The sequence below is a fragment of the Thrips palmi genome, unplaced genomic scaffold (assembly GCF_012932325.1).
Source record: "Thrips palmi isolate BJ-2018 unplaced genomic scaffold, TpBJ-2018v1 HiC_scaffold_3, whole genome shotgun sequence".
Lineage (NCBI taxonomy): Eukaryota > Metazoa > Arthropoda > Insecta > Thysanoptera > Thripidae > Thrips > Thrips palmi.
The window spans coordinates 10070271-10091122 of record NW_023144630.1 but is presented as its reverse complement, the minus strand read 5'-3'; the positions used below and the strand labels follow the sequence as shown (position 1 = coordinate 10091122).

General features: G+C 45.4%; 2 protein-coding genes across 8 annotated transcripts in view; both read left to right on the top strand.

Moving 5' to 3' along the window:
• Positions 1-7897, top strand: part of LOC117647843 — an 8745-nt gene extending 848 nt beyond the window's left edge. The window contains exons 2-4 of the mRNA XM_034389815.1: positions 283-760; positions 5712-5813; positions 6349-7897. Coding sequence (XP_034245706.1) covers positions 283-760; positions 5712-5813; positions 6349-7089 — 1321 coding nt within the window. The 3' untranslated portion in view covers positions 7090-7897. The remainder of the gene's footprint in view (positions 1-282; positions 761-5711; positions 5814-6348) is intronic.
• A 1652-nt stretch (positions 7898-9549) lies between these two features.
• On the top strand, positions 9550-20472 carry LOC117648014. Of its 7 annotated transcripts, none has more exons than XM_034390124.1 (6): positions 9550-9805; positions 14647-14754; positions 14900-14989; positions 17283-17760; positions 18033-18134; positions 18935-20472. In XM_034390124.1, exons 2-6 carry the CDS (start codon positions 14648-14650, stop codon positions 19667-19669), a joined length of 1512 nt encoding a protein of 503 aa, XP_034246015.1. In that variant the 5' UTR covers positions 9550-9805; position 14647; the 3' UTR covers positions 19670-20472. The 7 variants fall into 7 exon arrangements, with proteins under 7 accessions (XP_034246015.1, XP_034246016.1, XP_034246018.1 ...); XM_034390125.1 differs by having other exon boundaries at positions 9746-9805; positions 14644-14754; XM_034390127.1 differs by lacking the exon at positions 9550-9805 and adding an exon at positions 13228-13252.
• Positions 20473-20852: the final 380 nt, after the last annotated feature.

Genomic DNA, 20852 nt, shown 5'->3' with positions numbered 1-20852 from the left:
TCAGAAGCTTTTTTTTAAGAGTGCCTTCGTCGTGAGCACACGCTAGAGAGTGTACTCGTACACGATTAACGGAGTGTACTCGTGCGTGCACTCTGAATAGAGTTCACTGAGTACACTGTTGAGTTTGCAGAGTAAAACCTTGCACCGCAGTCTAGACAGCTTACTTTCTTTGGAGGAGAAAATTCTTCTTTTCACGGTTTTTGCGCGTTTCCTGTCTTTGCTGTCAGCCGAAACCCGTCACAGTTTTTCATGGTCATGTCACGTGGATTGTGTGTCGCGCAGGTTCTGGTGCCGGGACTGCGGCGAGGATGCCGCGGAGGACTGCGTGGACTCTGGCCACTCCGTGTGCTCCCTCCGCCAGCATCGCTCTGAACAGGCCGCTCCCAAATTGCAGCGTCTGGACAAGGTGGCGACGTCGGCGCGCGAGGTGGTGAAGGCCCTGCTGGACGCCAAGGGCGTGCTGGAGGCCCAGCTGGAGCAGTGGCGGGGCAGGCTGCGGCACGTCGAGGAGGCCAAGAAGGAGCTGTGGGAGGCGGCCATGGATTGCCGGGACCTGGAGGAGCCTGCACTGGAGGAGGGCCTGGAACAGCTGCTGCAGGACGCCACCACCCTCCTCCAGGCCAAGTGCCAGCTGCAGCTGCAGGTGGACTCGCCCTGCTCCACCTGGAAGGGCCAACTGCAGGTGGCGGCTCCAGGCTCCAGACGCAGTTTGCTTTGCCCACTGATGCTGCAGATGCACCAGGACTGGAACCTCACCAAGGTTCGTTCTGGAACCCTTCCCACAGTTTTAAATGAAGAATTCGGCAGCTAGCTTGGAGTGCCACAAATTTCATATGGGTTGTTTCACATGATAAAAGCACACTAAATGTCTTACGAAGAAATTTTTCATAATTCGAAGGAAATGACGCAAGCATAATACGAACCCACCTTTTAATTTGCAACTTTGGCCTGAAATTTTGCTGGGCGTTTAAAGCTTAAGGGGGCACACCAGTGGAAATCGTCGAATTTTGGCCTTCTTTTTTATTTAATCTTATTTTTCTGCTATCTATCCCGAGTCGAACGCCGCAAACCCCACCCCAAAATTCCAATAACTTTGGCTCGTGCACATTTTTTAAGTTGCTAAAATGGTAATTATTTTTGCAAATTTTAGACCAATTGTAAACGTTTAGGTTTTCCACTTAAAGTTCAATTACAAAACCCTTGAACCAACCAAACGCAGTTGTAAAAAGGAACATTTTGGCGCAAACCTTACTAAAATACGTCAAAAGGCGCATTTATAATCCAAAAAAAACACGTCAAATCGATGTTTCTATTTAAGGGGGCAGTCTCGTCCCTGTACCCTTTTTTAGGGGGGTTTTCCCTCCCTCTTTTGATGACGATGATTTTTAAAATATACCTCTTAGAGACAAACGGTAAAAACCAAATGAAAGAACAGAATTTTTACAACATTTTCAAAAAAAAATATTTTGTTTTGTCTTCAGTTGTAAGGGAGTTATAGGGAATGCAACAAAAGCCGACAAAACATACAAAATTTCACTGCGCGACAATTTTCTCCGGAAGTTCTTAACTTTTTGGCAATCGGTTTGCGGCATCTTGAAGATAAAAAAATTCTCTTTACTTTAACCTCCGATCGTCCATGTAGCCCAAGGAAAACCTAAATTAAAACCGTTCCTAAGTTTGTATAGGTTTTTGGTTACGTTTTAGTAAGTGTAATCCTTGGGCTATATGGACGATTGTAGGTTAAAGTAAAGAGGATTTTTTCATCTTCAAGATGCCGCAAACCGATTGCCAAAAAGTTAAGAACTTCCGGAGAAAAATGTCGCGCAGTGAAATTTTGTATGTTTTGTCGGCTTTTGTTGCATTCCCTACAACTCCCTTACAACTAAAGACAAAACAAAATATTTTTTTTGAAAATGTTGTAAAAATTCCGTTCTTTCATTTGGTTTTTACCGTTTGTCTCTAAGAGGTATATTTAAAAAATCATCGTCATCAAAAGAGGGGGGGAAAACCCCCCTAAAAAAGGGTACAGGGACGAGACTGCCCCCTTAAAGGGCTTTTACTCAAAACACCTTTTTTGTAACTTTGTGCCACTCTCACGGGCGCAAAAATTGAGATAATTTAATGCGGTTTGCGGCAAAATGTTCGTTAAATTTGCGTCTATGGTCTGAACCTCGGAAATGCCCATCCCATACATAGAACGTGAGCAGCAGCCATGAAAGCGCGAAAAAATTGGTTAAAAAATTTGTTTCTAATTTTGCCTTTTGAAAAAACAAATTCAAAATCATTCTTTTAGCATGCCCGTGGTTTAGACCCTAGCCACATGTGTCCTGGTGAGAAATTTTCAAATCCCGTGCTCGAGGCTCAATCCAGAGAGGTGGAATCGTGGCAGGAGTGAAGCAAGGTCGTATAAAAATGAAGTGTAAGGTAAAAAATCAATTGTGGGTCACAAATCAATTGTGGGTCATTTTTTTCGACGGGTCACCGCAGACCCGACGGAGATTGAATCGATTTGAATTTCGCGGTAGACCTTCCTCCAACCTTTCTTTGTCTTCCCAAATAGCGTGTATGTCCGAGCGACTACTGTAACGGCTCCTATCAGGCTTCAAAGGAAGGCCCTTCAAAATGTCGTGAAAATGGCGCCCATCCAACGAGGCGAAAAATGGTATGTTTTTCAAATTGCCACCGTGAAGCTATTACGAGATGAAACGGGACGCCCTTGCTGATTTAGGTTCATAATAGGTCAGGGAACACAAATTTACCATAGTACAGCCGAAATCATTCGATGCCATGGTGCGCGGGTGATGGCAAAGTAGCGTTCGCTACTATGTCAGACCCATTATTTTAAACGAATTTTCCGGTAGTTTTTCTGCTATTTTTTTGTTTTCTGCGCTTCTGAATGACTGATGTATCCCAGTAAATTCCATTTTTCTGCTCTGTCACATTTAGTATTACGATACGAAGGTTATGTTAAGCTACAGCCCCGAATGACAACGCTAGCTCTTACTTTCAGTCTGCCATCAGGCTTTTTTGTTGGGGAGGGGGGGGGGCATTGCGGGGCTTACATAGCTCCCGGAAGGGGACCGCTCTCCAACTGCGGGCTAGGCACCCGAGGCCAGTCCGGCCCTGTTATAAGGAGTCAAGTCAATCCCTACAGACTATATATTCTGACTGAAATAGATAATAAACTGTAGCAATACCTCATGATTACAGGGTGTGGTGTTGGATTGTCTACCACACCGGCGGCCCTACAATATGCACTTTAAAAGTTTCGTCTCTAATCCAGGACGTTTAACTCACATCTGTCTCACAGTGAAATTAGCCTGTTTATGTATTTTTCCTTTTTGAGTGAAAAACGTGTCTGTTTGGTTTAATGAGAACCAGGGACCTTTAATTAATGAAAATAAGAAAATATCTTGCAAAAGTGGTCAATTTACAAGCAAAAAGACGAAATGACCCACTGTTAAAAAAATTCTGAAAATTCAGACCAATTTTGTTAGACTTAGCGGTCTGAATCTGTAAACCAGACTTAATTCTGAAAAATCAGAGTTTTTGTCTTAGTTCTTAAACGCTTTGTCTGAAAGCTTGGTTCAGACTCGAAGTGTCTTAATATTTGTTCTCATTCTCAAAATTCATACAAACCGGCGTCAGACTTCTCAGACCTCAAGAGTCTGAATTTCGAATTCAGACTACTTTCTGAAATATGTTTTAACATAAGGGAAAATTGGACAACTTTTCTTCAACCTAACATTGGGTTAACTCACAATCAGTCTTACATTCAATTTAATCCGACTCAGTTTCGGGGACTTCGGACAAAACGAAAGCATTTTTCTCTCCGCTAGGTGGCGCCAGTGTCGGTAAAGAGCCTGCTGTTGTTAAAAACTTTTTTTTCTGTTAAATTTTAAATATTTGAAACCCGAAATGGGTATCACTCTATTGGCTATGACGAAACACACGCTCCCATACCAAATTTATATTTGTAGCAAACGCGCGAGTTTAACAATTGACTTTTGAAGTTACCTCTCGCGGGTGGCTCCGTGCCGTCGTTTCCTTGGGTGCGTCAGGCCAGCTCCAGATGAGTGCAGGGAAGAGTCCAGCTTCGAGGACACTTCCCTACACTAAGTTTTTTACCTAGACGGTCCCTTGGAGTACGTCTCTCCTTTGAGGTTCGGATGCAAACATTATCATTTCACCGCGTTACGGGAAAATTTCCTGCTGCCACTTTCAGACAAAAAAATATAATAATTAAGACAATTTTGTCTGAATTTTTCAGACTACGACCTGCCTGAAAGGTTAAGACTTGTTTAAGTCTGAAAATTTCAGACCAGGATTTAGTCTGAATTTTCAGTAGGATGTTCTGCATATTTACTTCAGTCAAAAAAGTCTGAATTTTCAGCAAAATTTTTTAACAGTGCCCACAATTGATGTGACCCACAATTGATTCATTGTGCTACAGATCCTGCAGTTTTCACGATTCCGAAAAATAAATTCAGAAGTGAATTTCTCTCGTATTTAAGCAAATCATATCCAAATTTGAGCTTCCTACAATGCTGACCCACAACTGATTCCAAAAATCAATTGTGGGCCAAAACAGACTATTTTTAAAACAGCCACAGCTTAGTAAATAAGGATTACAGACAGGGCTGCTATGCTGCAAAACTCAGTCCAAGGACCATAGTTAAAGGCCGCACATGCACTTTTGTCACCAGGCCAGAATTAAAGGCCTTAATTAGGAATTTTAAAAAATGTGACCCACAATTGATTTTTTACCTTACTGGCGCTCCGTCTTGCCATCGCCACCCTGCCCTCCCATACTGATTTTTCTTTTCTTTGATATAATTTTGAGCCAAGAATTAAATATCAATCGAATACAAAGGTTACTTTTCTCAGAATGATCGTTTTTCGAAACCTCTGCATTTTCACTGGTGTGCCCCCTTAAGGATACTATAAACTGAAACTAGCGAGGCCTCGAAATTTTTGCCACAGGAAGATTATCTTGTGGTCAAAACTCAACCACTATTATATGAATATTTTCCCAAGGTTGGGCGCCCCAACTCCTATTAAATTCTGAGTTATGGAGGTATGTAAACTTTTAGCTTCTCCCAAATTCTTCTGACAACAAAGGATAAGCTACCCAGTCTTTAGATTTTTGCAATTTTATCTTTTTTTGCATAGGAAAAAGGTAGCGTTGGCAGATTTAAAGACATTTGTCGAGAGGCTGTAAAAGCTATTTTATCAGGCCTATTTTTATTTAAAATTGTGAGATTTCGACCAGTTGGTCTTGTTTTTGGTTTCTCACGAGAACTAAGGCAGATATTAGAAAAAGGGCAACGCTTTCTTTTTCCAATTATAAATAGACAAAATTGCCAGAATCTGAAGACTGGGTAGCTAATCCTTTGTCGTGAGGAGAATTGAAGGGAAATGACTATAAGTTTACGTAAAGCTCCATAACTCAGAAACTAATAGGAGTTGGGGCCCTAGTCTTAGGGTATGAGTTTATTTAATAGAACGGAACTTTTAGCCCTAAATTGAGACATCTGACACAAGTATTTACAAAATGTCAAATAGCCACTTTTTTCACTTTACAATAACCTTAAAAATACTATTGCGAAGTTAGATGCATGACTTTGTTAATTTTTATAAATACTTGAAATAGAAATCTCAAGATATGATTTCATTGTCTTGCCCTCAAAATGTGTCCGCACTGCTTCCAGATCTTCCGTCCCGAAGAGTGTATGCATGTGTTGAAACTCAGCCAGCAAACGGAGCACACCCAAGAGCTGGACGAAGCCCTGCAGAACCCAGGCCTGGACAAGGTGAGGATGTTTTTGTTTATTGTGGCAAGGTTTATCCCCGCAGCTCAGCTATGCACGGCTTACCTAAGTCTTCTCAAACATCGGAAGCCCTGCACTCTCATCACGTTTCTGACTTTTTTCTCATTAATTATGTAATCGTGTAAGCAACAACAATACTTAGTATTTTCTAAGTAAGTATGACCATGACCAATTTCCTTTGTAAAATTATGTACAAAACTAAATTGTCAGTCCATTAATTAATATTTCCTAAGTAGTTATTTCAAAAAGGAAAAGAACGTATTATGGTTGCACCAATTACTTGCATAAGTACTGACAATATGAGCAAAAAGTCAGTAACGTGCTAGAGTGTGCGCTATACGCAACGTACAATTTCGTGCGAGATGGATTATTTTATTTTGCGAACTTTTCGTGCGATATTTGTTTGGAAATCTGCGCTTTCTTGTAGGGTCGTGGAAAACCATGTACAGTCTTGTACTCAAAGTTCATCTGCCTAAAAAAAATGTAACGTCTTGTACTGAATTTGGGTGTGTTTCAGGTGAGGAAGCTGAGAGGACTGTACTGCAGGGAGCAGCCGAACTGGAGTGTAGTGCTGCTGAAGCGCGTTGCCTCGCGCGTCGAGTGGCTGTCCCTTTGGAGCGCCGTTCGGGAACACCTCGATGTGATACGGGACATGCCAGCGCTGCGCTGCTTGCACGTCCACTTGAGGCAAGTCCAGAACGCCCCAGACTTGCCGCTTCAACTGCAGGAATTGCAGGTGGTGAACATCACAGAGGAACATCTCCAGTCGGTGCAGCGGATGCCCAGGCTGCGTAAACTCGTCTTGAACTGGTACAGACACGGTGCTCTCGACGTGGCGTTCCCCCCTCTGCCCATGGATCACTGCGGCCTGCGATGGCTCAGTGTGTACCTCCAGCCGGCCTCCACCGTGCTGTCCCTGGCCAAGGCCCACGCCGCCACACTGCAGGAGCTGCGGATCCTGTGCGCGTCCGAGGGAGACGATCCGTGGCATTTCAAGGACCTGGCCGAGGGGCTGCGCCAGTGCGGGCTGGTGGCGCTGCGGCGCGTTGTGCTGATTCGGGGACCCGCTCCAGGCTACCCTGACAGGAAGCTTCCCCACAAGACACAGTCGTGCAAACGGCAGAAGAAGTCCATCTGGGACAAACTGTTAGTGACGGACTCGGAGAAGCCAGTCAGGGTAGTGAAGGTCATGTGCGAGGAGTGTGACAAGTGCCCCGCATTTCCGCCTCTGGGAGACTTCACCTGGAAAGACGATTAATCCAGTGCTTCGTCTCAATTGAGAGTCTTTCTCTTCTGTATTTTACTTTGAATTCTGGCATTCCGATCCCTTTATTAAACCCCAGAGCTAATTGTTTCGTGTTTGGCACGAGTTTTTAATTTACTACCGCCTGACGTCCTGGTGCCATGGCTGTAATGCTGATTTGTCCTCGATCCGATCGTGCGCATCGATGTTTCTATGGCACACTTTGGTTTCAGAAACGTTACATCACGTTCAAACGAATGTGACAAAGTGGCACGTTCTTTTGAGCATCGTGTCACATTCGTTTGAATGCGAATGAGCTAATTGATGCCTGATTCACATCCAAACGAATGGGACGCAACGCTCAAAAGGACGTGCCACTTCGTCACATTCGTCTAAGCGTGATGTCTTGTTTCTAGAACGAGAGCGTATGGAACGATTATCTCGAATGTAAAACTAAACCCCCAAGAAGGAATTTTTTATATTTTCTAAGCTTCATATTATTTTACGTGATTTTATGTCGTTCTGTACAGATGGCGTTGTTTCGGACGTAATTACACTTACTTGTTGATTTGGTGAGACGGAGAGCCAGACTGCTGTGACTTATTTTTGTTTGATTCGTAGCATTGTTCTGCTAAAGCACTTCCTTGTTTGTCATGATTGGTTAACTTTTTAATACCCACAGCCTGACGTTAAGTTTACGTGGCGTTGGTGTTGAAGTGATATTTCTTCGATGTCGATTGTGAACACAAATCTTTGATTCCATATGCACGATGTTGCTCTCGTTTGTTGTCTTACGAAACATTAAAACCTTTTGAAACTACTGCACGGTGCGATTTTTTTGAGCTTCCCTCAAAGATGACCCAGTTGTCGTCCTTTGCAGATCTGACTATGGTGCGGGTCCTTGCTATTTCAAATGCTCTACGAGGTTCAATGAGAGGGGGCAAAAACTCGGGATTTTCGTGTACACATGATTCGGAAAACGCAATGATTACGCATGGTTTTAATTGATTTCATGGCTGATTCTGCCGTCTTTCGCGACGCAGCAGGGTGATGTCGAGCGTGATTGTGTGTGACAGTGTTCGGAAAGACATGATTTCGGACTGATTTTGCCCGGTTTCGTGAGATTCTGCCTGATTTCGGTCGATTTTAGTGATTTTGGTTGATTTCGGATTGCTTGATTTCGCGTGATTCTCAATGATTCGCGTGTGATTTCGGGGGCCGTGTACACATGATTGCGCGAGTTTTTGCCTCGGTTCAATGTGTGCTAAGAACACAGCTGTGGGAGTGTTCTTTGAAGCACGCATCTACAGGAGTGCTTGACTAGCAAACATTTGTAGACGTATCCTAGGACAAGCTCACATCTATAGGCGTGTGCTTTCAATATTGGGTAAGATGAAAATGCTCTACGAGGCGAGGGGTGATTCACTCAGCGTTCTGGTGTACACATGAGTACATGAGTACGAGTGAGTTGCTTAACTCATAAATTTCACAATTTTAGACGTTTTAAGGCTTTATGTAGCGTTTTTAACGGCACTCGACGTTAAATCGGTAAAAAACTAGAGAATTTCGCCCTTTTTGAACTTGTGAGTAAACTGAGTACGGGCAAATTTGTACACATGAGTACTTACACTAGTGATTCACCCCTCGCTACGAGGTTCAATGTGTGCTTAGAACACATCTGTGGGAGTGTACTTTGAAGCTCGCATCTACAGGAGTGTGCTTGACTAGCAAACCTTTGTAGCACAGGCGTGTGCTTTCAATATTGGGTGAGATGAATGCGTACCTCTCCAAGTACACGCATACACCTGTGCTCGAAGGACACATTTGGTTTTTTAAATTGTGGGCCGGAAGACCAGTGGAGGTATCCAAAATGCTCGACGCATTGAGGGCTCCACAGTCGCTAACCATATTGGAACCGAACACCGAACGTGTGACCCCACCAATGAATTGCTCTCCGAACGAGGAATCCACACGTTTGATTAGAATCCTGTTGGGCGATTCTGGTGCTCAAAACGCGTCGAGAGTTTCAGCCGCCTCCACTAGTCTTCTGGCCCGCTGTGGGTCGGCCGGTGCAGGGGAGCCTTGCAGTGCCCGTCTCGCTCGGGGCAAAAATTCAGCAGTCGAGAGTGCGCACTCACATGGAGGGTCTCAAAGATCGCCACCGTTGTCGCCAATCGCTACTCGAAAACTTTTCGTCGCCTCTTTCGTCCGAAAAACGGCCACGTCTGGCAACACTGCTTGCGCCCTGCGCGATGCCGCCGTGAGCCGATCGTGGGCTTCGGTGCTCGCTGGGAGCCTTCGGGCGCAACGGCTTGGAACCGGGCGCATTCGGCTGGCCGGCGTGCAAACCGCCTTCCTGGGCAGGCTTTCCCGGAAGAGGGGTCCCTTGCCGGCCAGATTCAGGCAAAGGAGCGTGCCAAGGCGCTCCCCTGCGGGGAATCCCCCTGGGCGCGTTCGGGCGCCTCGGGGTGTCGCCGGGCGCTGCCGGCTTCGGCGCGCTCGGACCCGAAGGCGCGCGACTCGGGCGCTCTCTACTCGGCGGAGTCCGGCAAGCCTGCGTCACGCGTCGCATGCCGCTGCTGTGCTGCTGCTGTGGGCCGCTCCATAGTCAGAGCAGTTCCTTCGCGAAGTCAACAGGTCTTCAGTGTGCTTTACGTAGCGTCTGCAACAGTGTACGTCCGTTTAACTCTTTGATTTAGCAACGTTGCTGCTAACACAACCATCCCCAGAGGTACCGTGAAACGAGGTAACTTCGGACACTTTTGAGAGGTTTTTTTGAAATTGTGAAAGTTGTGGTGCTGTCATGGACTTGAGGGTTAAAATTTATCATCTACGCACCTTTAGCTTCGATTTGGCGCTTATTTCAAATATTTGCACCTCACCTTTTTTACAGTGGAGGGTCCGAAGCAGTGTCCGAAATTACCCCGTGTTTTGGGGTAATTTCGGACACCCTTGGAAAAAACGACTTTTCGTTCTGATTTCGGTCCCAAAATCGATCACTGTCTCTTTCTAAAGTGCTAATATGATTATGTGAGAAATTCGTAAGGGTTTAGATGTAAAAGTAAGGTAGGGGTGGTCATTCATACATTATTTTAAGTCATGTATTCCACTCATATGTAGTCCAATTTCAGAAATAGTGGGTGGGACTAGTAGAGCCATTTAGAACGCTTCTATTTGTTAGTATTTGATCGATTAGCTTTCACAAGCAACTCGGGCCATACTTTATTACGCGAAAAAGGATCTTAAATCTGCCTCTACAAGATTACATACGATCACATACATGCATGCAAGTAGTCGTGTCGGATGTACGGTTAGGAAGATACAGGGGCTCAGTGGAAAGCGTTGCATAGTAAACCGGCGAGCTATGCAGCCATTCGCGAAGTCCAACTCTCATATCACATGAAAGAAAATTAATCACAAAACAGTCGTTGACACTAAGGTAGAACACGCATATAAATAAAAACTAAGTATTAAGGGGGGACCCTGGTGAAACTTTCAAGTAGGCTTCAAAATAAACCCAGAAAGTTAAAACTTTGCTTAATTATTAGGTTCATTATGGTGAGTTCCCAAAACAAAATTCAATCAAAAATTATGAACGGTCTCTGAGAAAAGTGGCTTTTTAGTGTTTTTTAGAGCGTTGGGGAAAAATCTTCCTGCGTCTTTCATTGGGACGGAAAGTCTTGAAATTTTTTTTTGGGTTATCCTAAAGATGTATTGAAGAGATTTTAGTGACGGAATTTTCAAATTCAAATTTTGTCCTGAGATATGAGTTTTCAAATTTTAACATTGAAAAAAAGTAACTTTTTGGCCCGCCCTTCTATTCAAAAAATAGGGGGAGGGCCTATGCATTTGCCTTTGTGTCTGTGTGTTGTTGTTGTTGTTGTTGTTGTTGTTGTTGTTGGCGTCTGTGTACAAGGAAGGAGTTGAGCTAGAGTAACCAGATTTGGAGGGTACTTCAGGAGTACCGTCCAAACAAATAATCCGGTGGTGCAAATCCCGTCCGGGTCGCACAAGGGCTGCTGCAGGTGCATCATGGTTTACATGACCGGGAGGGGGATTTCCGCCATTATTAGTGCTAGCAGGGCACATAGGGGTATTTTTGGAATCGGGGCGACGAGACAAGATGAATGGACCTGGTCCCGACCCCATCGGCCGCTTTTACAAGTTGGCCAGATCAGGATCTTCATAAAAGGGGGTCGACCGACTAAAAAAATTTATTGCAGATTTCGATTGGTCTCAGCAAAACCTTTTCAACGAGGGGTCAGAAAGGGGGTCCAGGAGCCCGACTTCGTCTATTAGTCACATCAGGATCTTCAAAAAAGGGGGTCGACCGACTAAAAAAAATTATTGCAGATTTCGATTGGTCTCAGCAAGACCTTTTCAACGAGGGGTCGGAAAGGGGGTCCAGGAGCCCGACTTCGTCTATTAGTCACATCAGGATCTTCAAAAAAGGGGGTCGACCGACTGAAAATTTTTACTTAAGTTTTCGATAGGTCTTGGCAAGACCTCTTCAACGAGGGGTCGGAAGGGGGGTCCAGGAGCCCGCCTTCATGAGTTATGGGAAAAAGTGCGACGGACTCGTTTTGCGCTCCTGCTGTGCCTCTATTGCAAGGAGTTGCAGTAGCATGGCAAATATGGGTATTTTCGGAATGAGGGCGAAGAGACAAATGAAATGGGCATATTCTAAGGACAGTTGGAGTAAAAAGTGTAAGGACTATTGCATATTGTGAATAGAAGCGCGGGCCTAAGTCACGATGGTACATCGATAACTTTGCTTTACCCGCTCACGGTGTGTGTGATGCGAGCGGGCCGAAGGCCCGGGCCTTCGACTGGCCAAGTTGGGTCTGATGCGAGGGCCGAAGGCCCGAGAAAAGGCCGCCGGCGGGCCAAGCTGGGCCGGCCCCCTGTCGAACCGAGTTGCCGGCGCAGCGAAGCGGAGCTGGCAACTCGGTTCGACGGAAGGGCGGGCCCTAGCTTGTTTTCCCTTTTTTCAAACTTTTAGGTGTTTGTAAAAAAAAGTAGGGCTGATATCAAGATTCCGTCACTAAAATTTGTCGACAAGTAATCAATGAATAGAGTCCATGCAAGACGACTCATGTAGGTGTCAACCAGGAACGCAGAAAGTCTTTCTACGACAAAATTTTTTGTCGACTGAGCAAAGCTGTGAAGTTGAGCGTAGAAGCCAACAACAACTGATTTCAATGTTATTTCCTGCCAAATGATAAAGAAACTACCCACTTAGCTTAAAGGTGTTCAACCTGTTAAATCTGAAACCTTCTATGCACATTTTTATCTATGAACTTTAAAAATACTATTTTTGGCAATTTTGGCGATTTTTTCACCAGGGTCCCCCCTTAAAGATGAAGCTTTGCCCCATTTTCATGAAATTCGAAGTTTACAAAGAAACCGCTGTAACAATTGAGGATTATCGTTGTTATTGGATTATCTTCAACTTTCAGAAGAGCTCTTCAGCTTCCACCACTCAAACCTTGCGAAATTGGAAGTGTTCAGGACATACCCACTCTCCCTGGTGTGACGTTTGTATGTCCGAAATTGCCCCATAAAGTAGCATTTTTTTAGTTTTGAGCCCATATAAACCATACTATTCGACCCAGGTGATTGAAAATTTGACACAGTATGCTCTTAACATGATTGAATCGACAAACAATCCCCTCATGAACCGGCCATGAACAGTTTCGGCTTGCCAGTTAAAGTTTTTACGCATAAAGCTAATTTAGGTAAAAACGGTTTAATACAAAAACCACTATTTCTACTGGAGTTTGCCCCTGATTTGGCCTCCGGGTGATTGATCAGATGGTTTTAAGTGTGGCCGATGCGATGCGCGCAACGGGACAAGCCTCCAAGTTGGCCGTTAGATGGGAGCATCATCGCAATGCTCCCGGGCAGAGTTGTCCGAAATTACACCGAGTGTCCGAAATTACCCCGTTTCACGGTACAGTAGGTCGTTTCCGTGGAATGAAAAAGCTTGACACCGCCGAACAAGCGCAGGAATCGAACTGTTCTTAAAAGCAAGTTCGTGAGTATGCAAGAGGGGCAGGTATGGGCCATCGTAACTGCCTATATACTGTAAATGTCTTGCAATGACACTTGAACTAGTTAAAATGAATTTGACGGATGCGTAGTTCAGAACACCTTCGTATCACGAAAGAATATAAGCGTTCGCAATCACGTTCGCAGCCAACGAAGCATTTCCTACGAAGAAAGTGACAGCGTTGTCAGAATGCATAGTGTTACGACGGATTTTACTTCATTATACGAAGCATTTCTTCGTAGCTTTTACAATGCCTTCATTTTCTTCGTGTTACGAGGCGGTTCTTCGTATGGTTTTCACTGTGATATGTTAACACGATTTGGCTCGTACTCGTGGAACTTACTTCGGAAGATATGTTGAATGCAACGCTGCGTAAAACTCTTTCGTGTGGAAGCGTGTTGGGGCGGTCTCGCGTAGCCGCTGCGGCACAACGAGGCGTCACTAACATTCGGATAACGTGATTCACGAGCGTGGAGACCATACAGCACAGGGCTCCGCTCACTCCGTCGCCTGCACCCCGCACTTCCGGTGGAGGAGTCCGGAAACGACATTGGGGGTGGAGGATGCGGCGACGGTATCCCGTTCGGGGCACAAAACCTTAGGCCATTCATATCGGCATTAAGTTTTAATGCTCCTCGGTTAGACAGCAATTTTACGCCCATAATCCATGCTGCTCTGACGCCTTTGTGAGCACACTGAATTTTCATGTTAAATTTTGTACGTACACAGTAAAAACTCTACGAAGAAATGCTTCGTATTACGAAGGTATTACGAAGTAAGAGTGTAGTGCTGTAAAAAATCTAACCTTTGAAATGTTTTACATTTTGTTTTACATTTCTCCACAAGTTAATGCAAATTCCGCGTGTGCAGTGTGCTAGTCGTGCAAATTACACGTACAAAATTCTACACTGAGAATGAAAGAGTCACCACCATCGCCCTTTTATTGGGTAACGCACGCATCGTCGCCCAAATTTGGGTGACGAGCCAGCGGTGACCAAATTTTGGGCAGTCATAAAATCGTCGCCCAAATTTGGGTAACGCCGTCGACGACGCCGTGAGGTCCCCGATGACGTTCTTCCGGGGCCACCACGATGACCCAATGTGGCGTTTAGGCTTCCGGTCATCGTGGTGGCCCCGGAAGGACGTCATCGGGGACCTTACGACGTCGTCGACGGCGTTACCCAAATTTGGGCGACCAAACGCCTGTTACCCAATTTTGGGTGATGAATTTTTCGTCACCCAAGCTTGGGCAACGAAGTTGCATCGCTCATTTAAAGGGTGATGGTGGTGACCCATTCATTCTCAGTGTACATCAAAATTTAGTGTCCAGGAAGGGCGTACTTGATCTATGCCCTTTCCATGGGCGTTACTAGACTCTTTCAGTCCGTACTGAATTCGTCCGCTAGTCCAAAAAAAGGATCAAAAGAACAAAAGTTCAGTAGTTGGACTTATGGCTAACTGTGCGTGGAAGTGCCATAGTGCCCGTAGAACCCTATTTAATACGTTGCCTCTTGCAGCAGAATGCCCCCCAAGAAGAGAGCGCAGACGAGCCCTGCCGGAGACGCCAGCAAGAGGTCTAAGCAGGGAAGCAGTCCGTCTCAGCGGCAAGAAGGATCCTCATTGGACAGGTATGTATGGTTGCAAACGCTTTGGTACCTTATGTGTGCTCCTTACCTTCGCTAGTTTTCTCTTCTTGTCCTGTGGAGGTATTTCGAAGTTTTTTTTTGGACCGGAAGTAAGAAAAACTGCAGCGCTGTTTGTTACACTTTGCAGCCTGACGATGGAGTCTGAAGTGGTGACGGTCAAGGAGGAGCTCTCGGGTCCCGAAACCAACAACCTGAGTAGCAGCACTTCAAATCCCAAGTGAGTACCATGAGTGCACTCCAAATCGAAAGGCGGTAATATTTCCACCCTTTACTGGCGGTAATTGGCTATTGGCGGGCTCCAGGTTTTACCGCCAATGCGAAGGCGGTACAGAAATTACCGCCCTTACAGCACCGTTTGTACCGCCTTTGGAGAGCTTTACCGCCGATTTAGTGGCGCACTGAGAGAACGTAAAAGGCGGTAATATTTTGTACCTCCTTTTTCGCACCATCTAAATGGCATGCAATTGGCGGTAATACTTTGTACCGCCTTTTTCGTTCAGTTTGTAGGGTGCGTAATTGGCGGGCTCCAGATTTTACCGCCAATAGAAAGGCGGTACAGGTTTTACCGCCTTTTCCACACCATGTGTACCGCCAATAGATTTGTAGTGTGCCGTTGTGAAAATGCCGTAAACTTCGAAGAAGCTTCAGAACAATGACGTTGCAATTCACAGAGATTTCTTCGCTCACTACAAATAGCAGAGTCATTGCCTTTCAAACCGATCACTGCGGGTTTTCAAGGGGGGACTCTGGTGGGAATATGGCCATAATTGCCCAAAACAGTATTTTTAAAGTTCATTGATGAAAAATGTGCATAGAAGGTATCAGATCCAACAGGTTGAACACCTTTAAGCTAAGTGGGTAGTTTCTGTATCATTTGGAAAGAAATGTCATTAAGATCAGTTGCCGTTGCCTTATACGCTCAACTTTACAGCTTTGCTCAGTCGACAAAATATTTTGTCGTAGAGAGACTTCCTGCGTTCCTCCTGGTTGACACATACATGAGTCGTCTTGCATGGACTCTATTCTTTGATGACTTGCCGACAAATCTTGATATCAGCCCTGCATTATTTTTCAAGTACAAAAATGTTTGAAAAATAGGCAAAAAAAACTCACTGTTTTGAAATGTTAATATTTGAAAATTTGTAAGTTTGTAAGTAACGGAAGTTGAATTTGAAAATTCTGTCACGAAAATCTCTTCCATACATCTTTAGGATAACCCAAAAACATTTTCAAGACTCTCGGTCCCAATGAAAGACGCAGGAAGATTTTTCCCCAACGCCCTTAAAAACACAAAAGTGGCACTTCTCTTAGAGGCTGTTCAACATTTTGGATTAAATTTTGTATTGGGAACTCATCATTATGGTCCTTACAACCAAGCAAAGTTTCAACTCACTGGGAATATTTTGTAACCTACTTGAAAGTTCCACCACAGTCCCCCCCTTAAAGGATAGAGTGAAGTCGTCGTCGACTCAAAAACCAGAAGCATCACAAAATCGAATCTACAGAAGGTGGTGATTCTGATTTCAGGGATGAAATGCTCTGGATTTGTATCTTTTTGTAGTCATAGGGTATTAAGCACTTGCTAAATTTATTTTGAAAAAGTGCCGCTTCGAAAAACTCTTAAATTAAGGCACTCGAATGGGTGAGTGAAGTGAAGATACCCTTTCACTGACTTCCAAACAAGTTACATTTCATGTGAAAATCCTGTTAAGCAAGAGCAAGTGGGAAGCGTTGAAATTTTTTTGCCATAGAGATGAATTTAGATGTGTCATTGCAACATTTTCGTCTTCATTGACATGTGTACTTACACTAATAAAAATAGAAAGGTCAGACTTTTGACCCCTTAAACGGTCTTACTGAAATGTACGATGGAAAAAGGGTCATACTGCAATTTAAGACCGAAAAAAGGTCATACTTCGATGTATGACCGAAAAACGGTCATGGGTAAAGACTGGTATATCCCCAGTCTAAACAATAGCCAGTCTCGCTGATGTCTGACCTTTTTGTGGTCATACATTTAAGTATGACCGTTTTTCGGTCATACTTTTTGTACCACCGAAAATTGGTCAGATGCATCACCCTCCGAGTTTCAGTGAACCGTTAACCGGGGCTTCTAAGTCCACGGGGGTCTTTGGCCAGCGAGTTGCTAAAAATGATACCGATGGAGTAAGAACCACTATAAACGAATTTCTAGCCCATGGGCCAAAGTTACCCCAGGGGGTCAAAATAGCCCCGGTTTACGGTAGACCTTTTGCCCCATCAAATTTTGGCATTAAATCAGTATTTTTGGTGCTCCCGCCTCCAATTTCTAAATGCCGTTTGCGCAGAAGCTGTTCACGAATTAATGCATGTGTTTTAAAATGCACGGTTTTGTGCTCTAATAAGCTTGAAAGTGCACGTAGTGATTTGATGTGTTCGCAAGCTCTGTTCGCAGTGAGTAAAGTTTTAGGTCAGCCAGTAACCCGTCAGAGTTTTTGATGGTCATGTCATGTGGATTGTATGTCGCGCAGGTTCTGGTGCCGGGACTGCAGCGAGGATGCCGGGGAGGACTGCGTGGACTCGGGCCACTCCGTGTGCTCCCTCCGTCAACTGCGTTTGGGCCAAGCGGCCCCGAAGGTGCAGCGGCTGCAGAAAGCAGCGAAGTCGGCGCGCGAGGTGGTGAAGGCCCTGCTGGACGCCAAGGGCGTGCTGGAGGCCCAGCTGGAGCAGTGGCGCGGCAGGCTGCGGCTTTTCGAGGAGGCTGAGAGGGAGCTGTGGGCGGCGGCGGACGAGGGCCGGGACCTGGAGGAGCCTACACTGGAGGAGGGCCTGGAACAGCTGCTGCAAGACGCCACCACCCTCCTCCAGGCCAAGTGCCAGCTGCAGGTGCAGGTGGACTCGCCCTGCTCCACCTGGAAGGGCCAACTGCAGGTGGCGGCTCCAGGCTCCAGAGGCAGTTTGCTTTGCCCACTGATGCTGCAGATGCACCACGACTGGAACCTTATCAAGGTAGGTTCGCGCTTCTAGAACCTTTCTCACAGTTTCAAGTGAAGCATTCGGCAGCTTCGAGTGCCACAAATTTTTTATGGGCGTTTCACATGATAGAAGGCAACTTTTTAAATTGCAACTTTATTTGGCCTGAAATTTTGTTTGTCGAGTGCAGCTTGAAATGTTGGGAAGTTAGAAGAATGACTTTGTAACTTTTTATCAGTACTTGAGTCAGAAATCTTAAGATATGATTTCATTGTCTTGCCCTCAAAATGTATTTGCACTTCTTCCAGGTCTTCCGTGCCGTGGAGTGTATGCATGTGGGGAAGCTCAGCAAGCAAAAGGAGCACACCCAAGGGCTGGACGAAGCCCTGCAGAACCCAGGCCTAGACAAGGTGAGAGTGTTTCCGTTTCTTGTGGCCAGGATTATCCTTGCAGCTATGCACGGCTACCCTAAGTCTTCTCAAACAACTGAAGCCCTGCACTCACAGCACGCTTCTGACTTTTTTCATTAATTACGTAATCGTGTAAGCAACAAAAATAATAAGTATTTTCTAAGTAAATATGACCGTGACCAATTTCCTTTGTAAAATTATGTACAAAACTAAATTGTCAGTCCATTAATTAATATTTCCTAAGTAGTTATTTAAAAAAGGAGAAGACCTTATTATGGTTGCACAAATTACTTGCATAAGTACTGACAATATGAGCAAAAGGTCAGTAACGTGATGAGAGTGTGCGCGAGGGGGTAAACACTCCGGTGAACCTTGTACAGACTACTCCCTATTACGGGGTATTACACCTGTATTACGCATGTATTACGCCTCAATTTCATTGAAAATTGACATTTTTTGATACTTTTGGTCCCAAAATGTATTACTATTACGCGTATTACGGCGTAATACCCGACTTTTATGTACAGGGTATTACGCGAGTGTTTACCCCCTCGAGTGTGCGCTATACGCAACGTACAATTTCGTGCGAGATGGATTATTTTAATTTGCGAATTTTTCGTGCGATATTTGTTTGGAAATCTGCGCTTGCTTTTAGCGTCGTGGCAAACCATGTTCAGTTTTGTACCAAAAGTTCATCTGCCCTAAAAAATGTAACGTCTCGTACCACAGTTGGACAGAAGCATTTAGCTTTTCAACAGGGTGTGGCAGGCGGTGACGCGTTGTGCGCTTGCGTGTTTCAGGTTAGGAAGCTGAACGGACTAGACTGCGAGGAGCAGCCCAACTGGAGTATAGTGCTGCTGCAGCGTGTTGCCCCGCACGTCGAGTGGCTCTTCCTTGAGCACGCCGTCCGGGAACACCTTGATGTGATCAGGGACATGCCAGCGCTGCGCTGCTTACACGTGCATCTGACGAAGTCTGTCGAGAATGCTCCAGAGCTACCGCTTAGACTGCAGGAACTGAAGGTGGTGAACGTTTCAGCGGAACACCTCCAGTCGGTGCAGCGGATGCCCAGGCTGCGGAAACTCGTCTTGGACTGGTACACCTACGGTCCGCTCGACGTGGCGTTCCCCCCTCTGCCCGCGGGTCACTGCGGCCTGCAGTGGCTCCAAATCTGCCTCCGTCCGGCCTCCACCGTCCTGTCCCTGGCCAAGGCCCACGCCGCCACACTGCAGGAACTGTGGATCTTGTGCGCCTCGGAGGGAAAAGACCTGTGGCACTTCAAGGACCTGGCCGAGGGGCTGCGCCAGTGCGGGCTGGTGGCGCTGCGGCGCGTTGTGCTGTTGCGTGGACCCGCTCCCGACTACCCTGCCGAGAACCTTCCCCACGCGGCAGAGTCGTGCAAACTGCAGAAGAAGTCCATCTGGAACAAACTCTTGGCGACGAAATCAGAGAAGCCAGTCAGGGTCATGTGCGAGGAGTGTGACGAGTGCCCCGCATTTCCGCCTCTGGGAGACTTTACCTGGAAAGACGATTAATACAGTGCTTTTCAATTGAGAGGCTTTCTGTTCTGTATTTTACTTTGTATCCTGGCATTCCGATCCCTTTATTAAACCCCAGAGCTAATTGTTTCGTGTTTGGCACGCTTGTTTAGTTTTTAATTTACTACCGCCTGACGTCCTGGTGCCATGGCTTAATGCTGATTTGTCCTCGATCCGATCGTGCACATCGATGTTTCTATGGTACACTTTGGTTTCAGAAACGTGACATCACGTTCAAACGAATGTAACAAAGTGTCCCGTTCCTTTGAGCATCGTGTCACATTCGTTTGAATGCGAATGAGCTAATTGATGCCTGATTCACATCCAAACGAATGGGACGCAACGCTCAAAAGGACGTGCCACTTCGTCACATTCGTCTAAGCGTGATGTCTTGTTTCTAGAACGAGAGCGTATGGAACGATTATCTCGTATGTAAAACTAAACCCCCAAGAAGGATTTTTTTATCTTTTATTAGCTTCATATTATTTTACGTGATTTTATGTCGTTCTGTACAGATGGCGTTGTTTCGAACGTAATTAGACTGACTTATTGATTTGGTGAGATGGAGAGCCAGACTGCTGTGTCAGTTTTGTTTGATTCGTAGCATTGTTAGATCTCCTAAAGCACTTCCTTGTTTGTCATGATTGGTTAGCTTTTTGATACCTACAGCCTGACGTTAAGACGTTGGTGTTGAAGTGATATTTCTTCGATGTCCATTGTGAACACAAATCTTTGATTCCATATTCACGATGTGGCTCTCGTTTGTTGTCTCACGAAAAATTAAAACCTTTTGAAACTACTGCACGGTGCGATTTTTTTGACCTCCCCTCAAAGTTGACCCAGTTGTTGTCCTTTGCAGATCTGACTGTGATGCGGCTCCTTGCTATTTCAAATGCTCTACGAGATCCAATGTGTGTTTAGAACACAGCTGTGGGAGTGTACTTGACTAGCAAACATTTGTAGACGTGTCCTTGGACAAGGTCACATCTATAGGCGCGTTCTTTCAATATTGGGTGAGATGAATGCTTACCTCTCTAAGTACACGCATACACCTGTGCTCGAAGGACACACTTGGTTTTTTAGTTTGTGGGCCGGAAGACCGGTGGAGGTGGCCAAAATTCTCAACGCGTTGTGGGCTCCACAGTCGCTGACCATATTGTAAGCGAACGTGTGACCCCAC

Excerpts from the sequence above, each read along its gene's own strand:
- LOC117648014 (XM_034390121.1), top strand. The coding sequence starts at position 14,486 with ATGGGCGTTACTAGACTCTTTCAGTCCGTACTGAATTCGTCCGCTAGT. Across the intron at positions 14,560-14,646 it reads AAAGGATCAAAAGAACAAAA|AATGCCCCCCAAGAAGAGAG; the intron begins GTTCAGTAGTTG and ends CTCTTGCAGCAG. Across the intron at positions 17,761-18,032 it reads ACGACTGGAACCTTATCAAG|GTCTTCCGTGCCGTGGAGTG; the intron begins GTAGGTTCGCGC and ends CACTTCTTCCAG.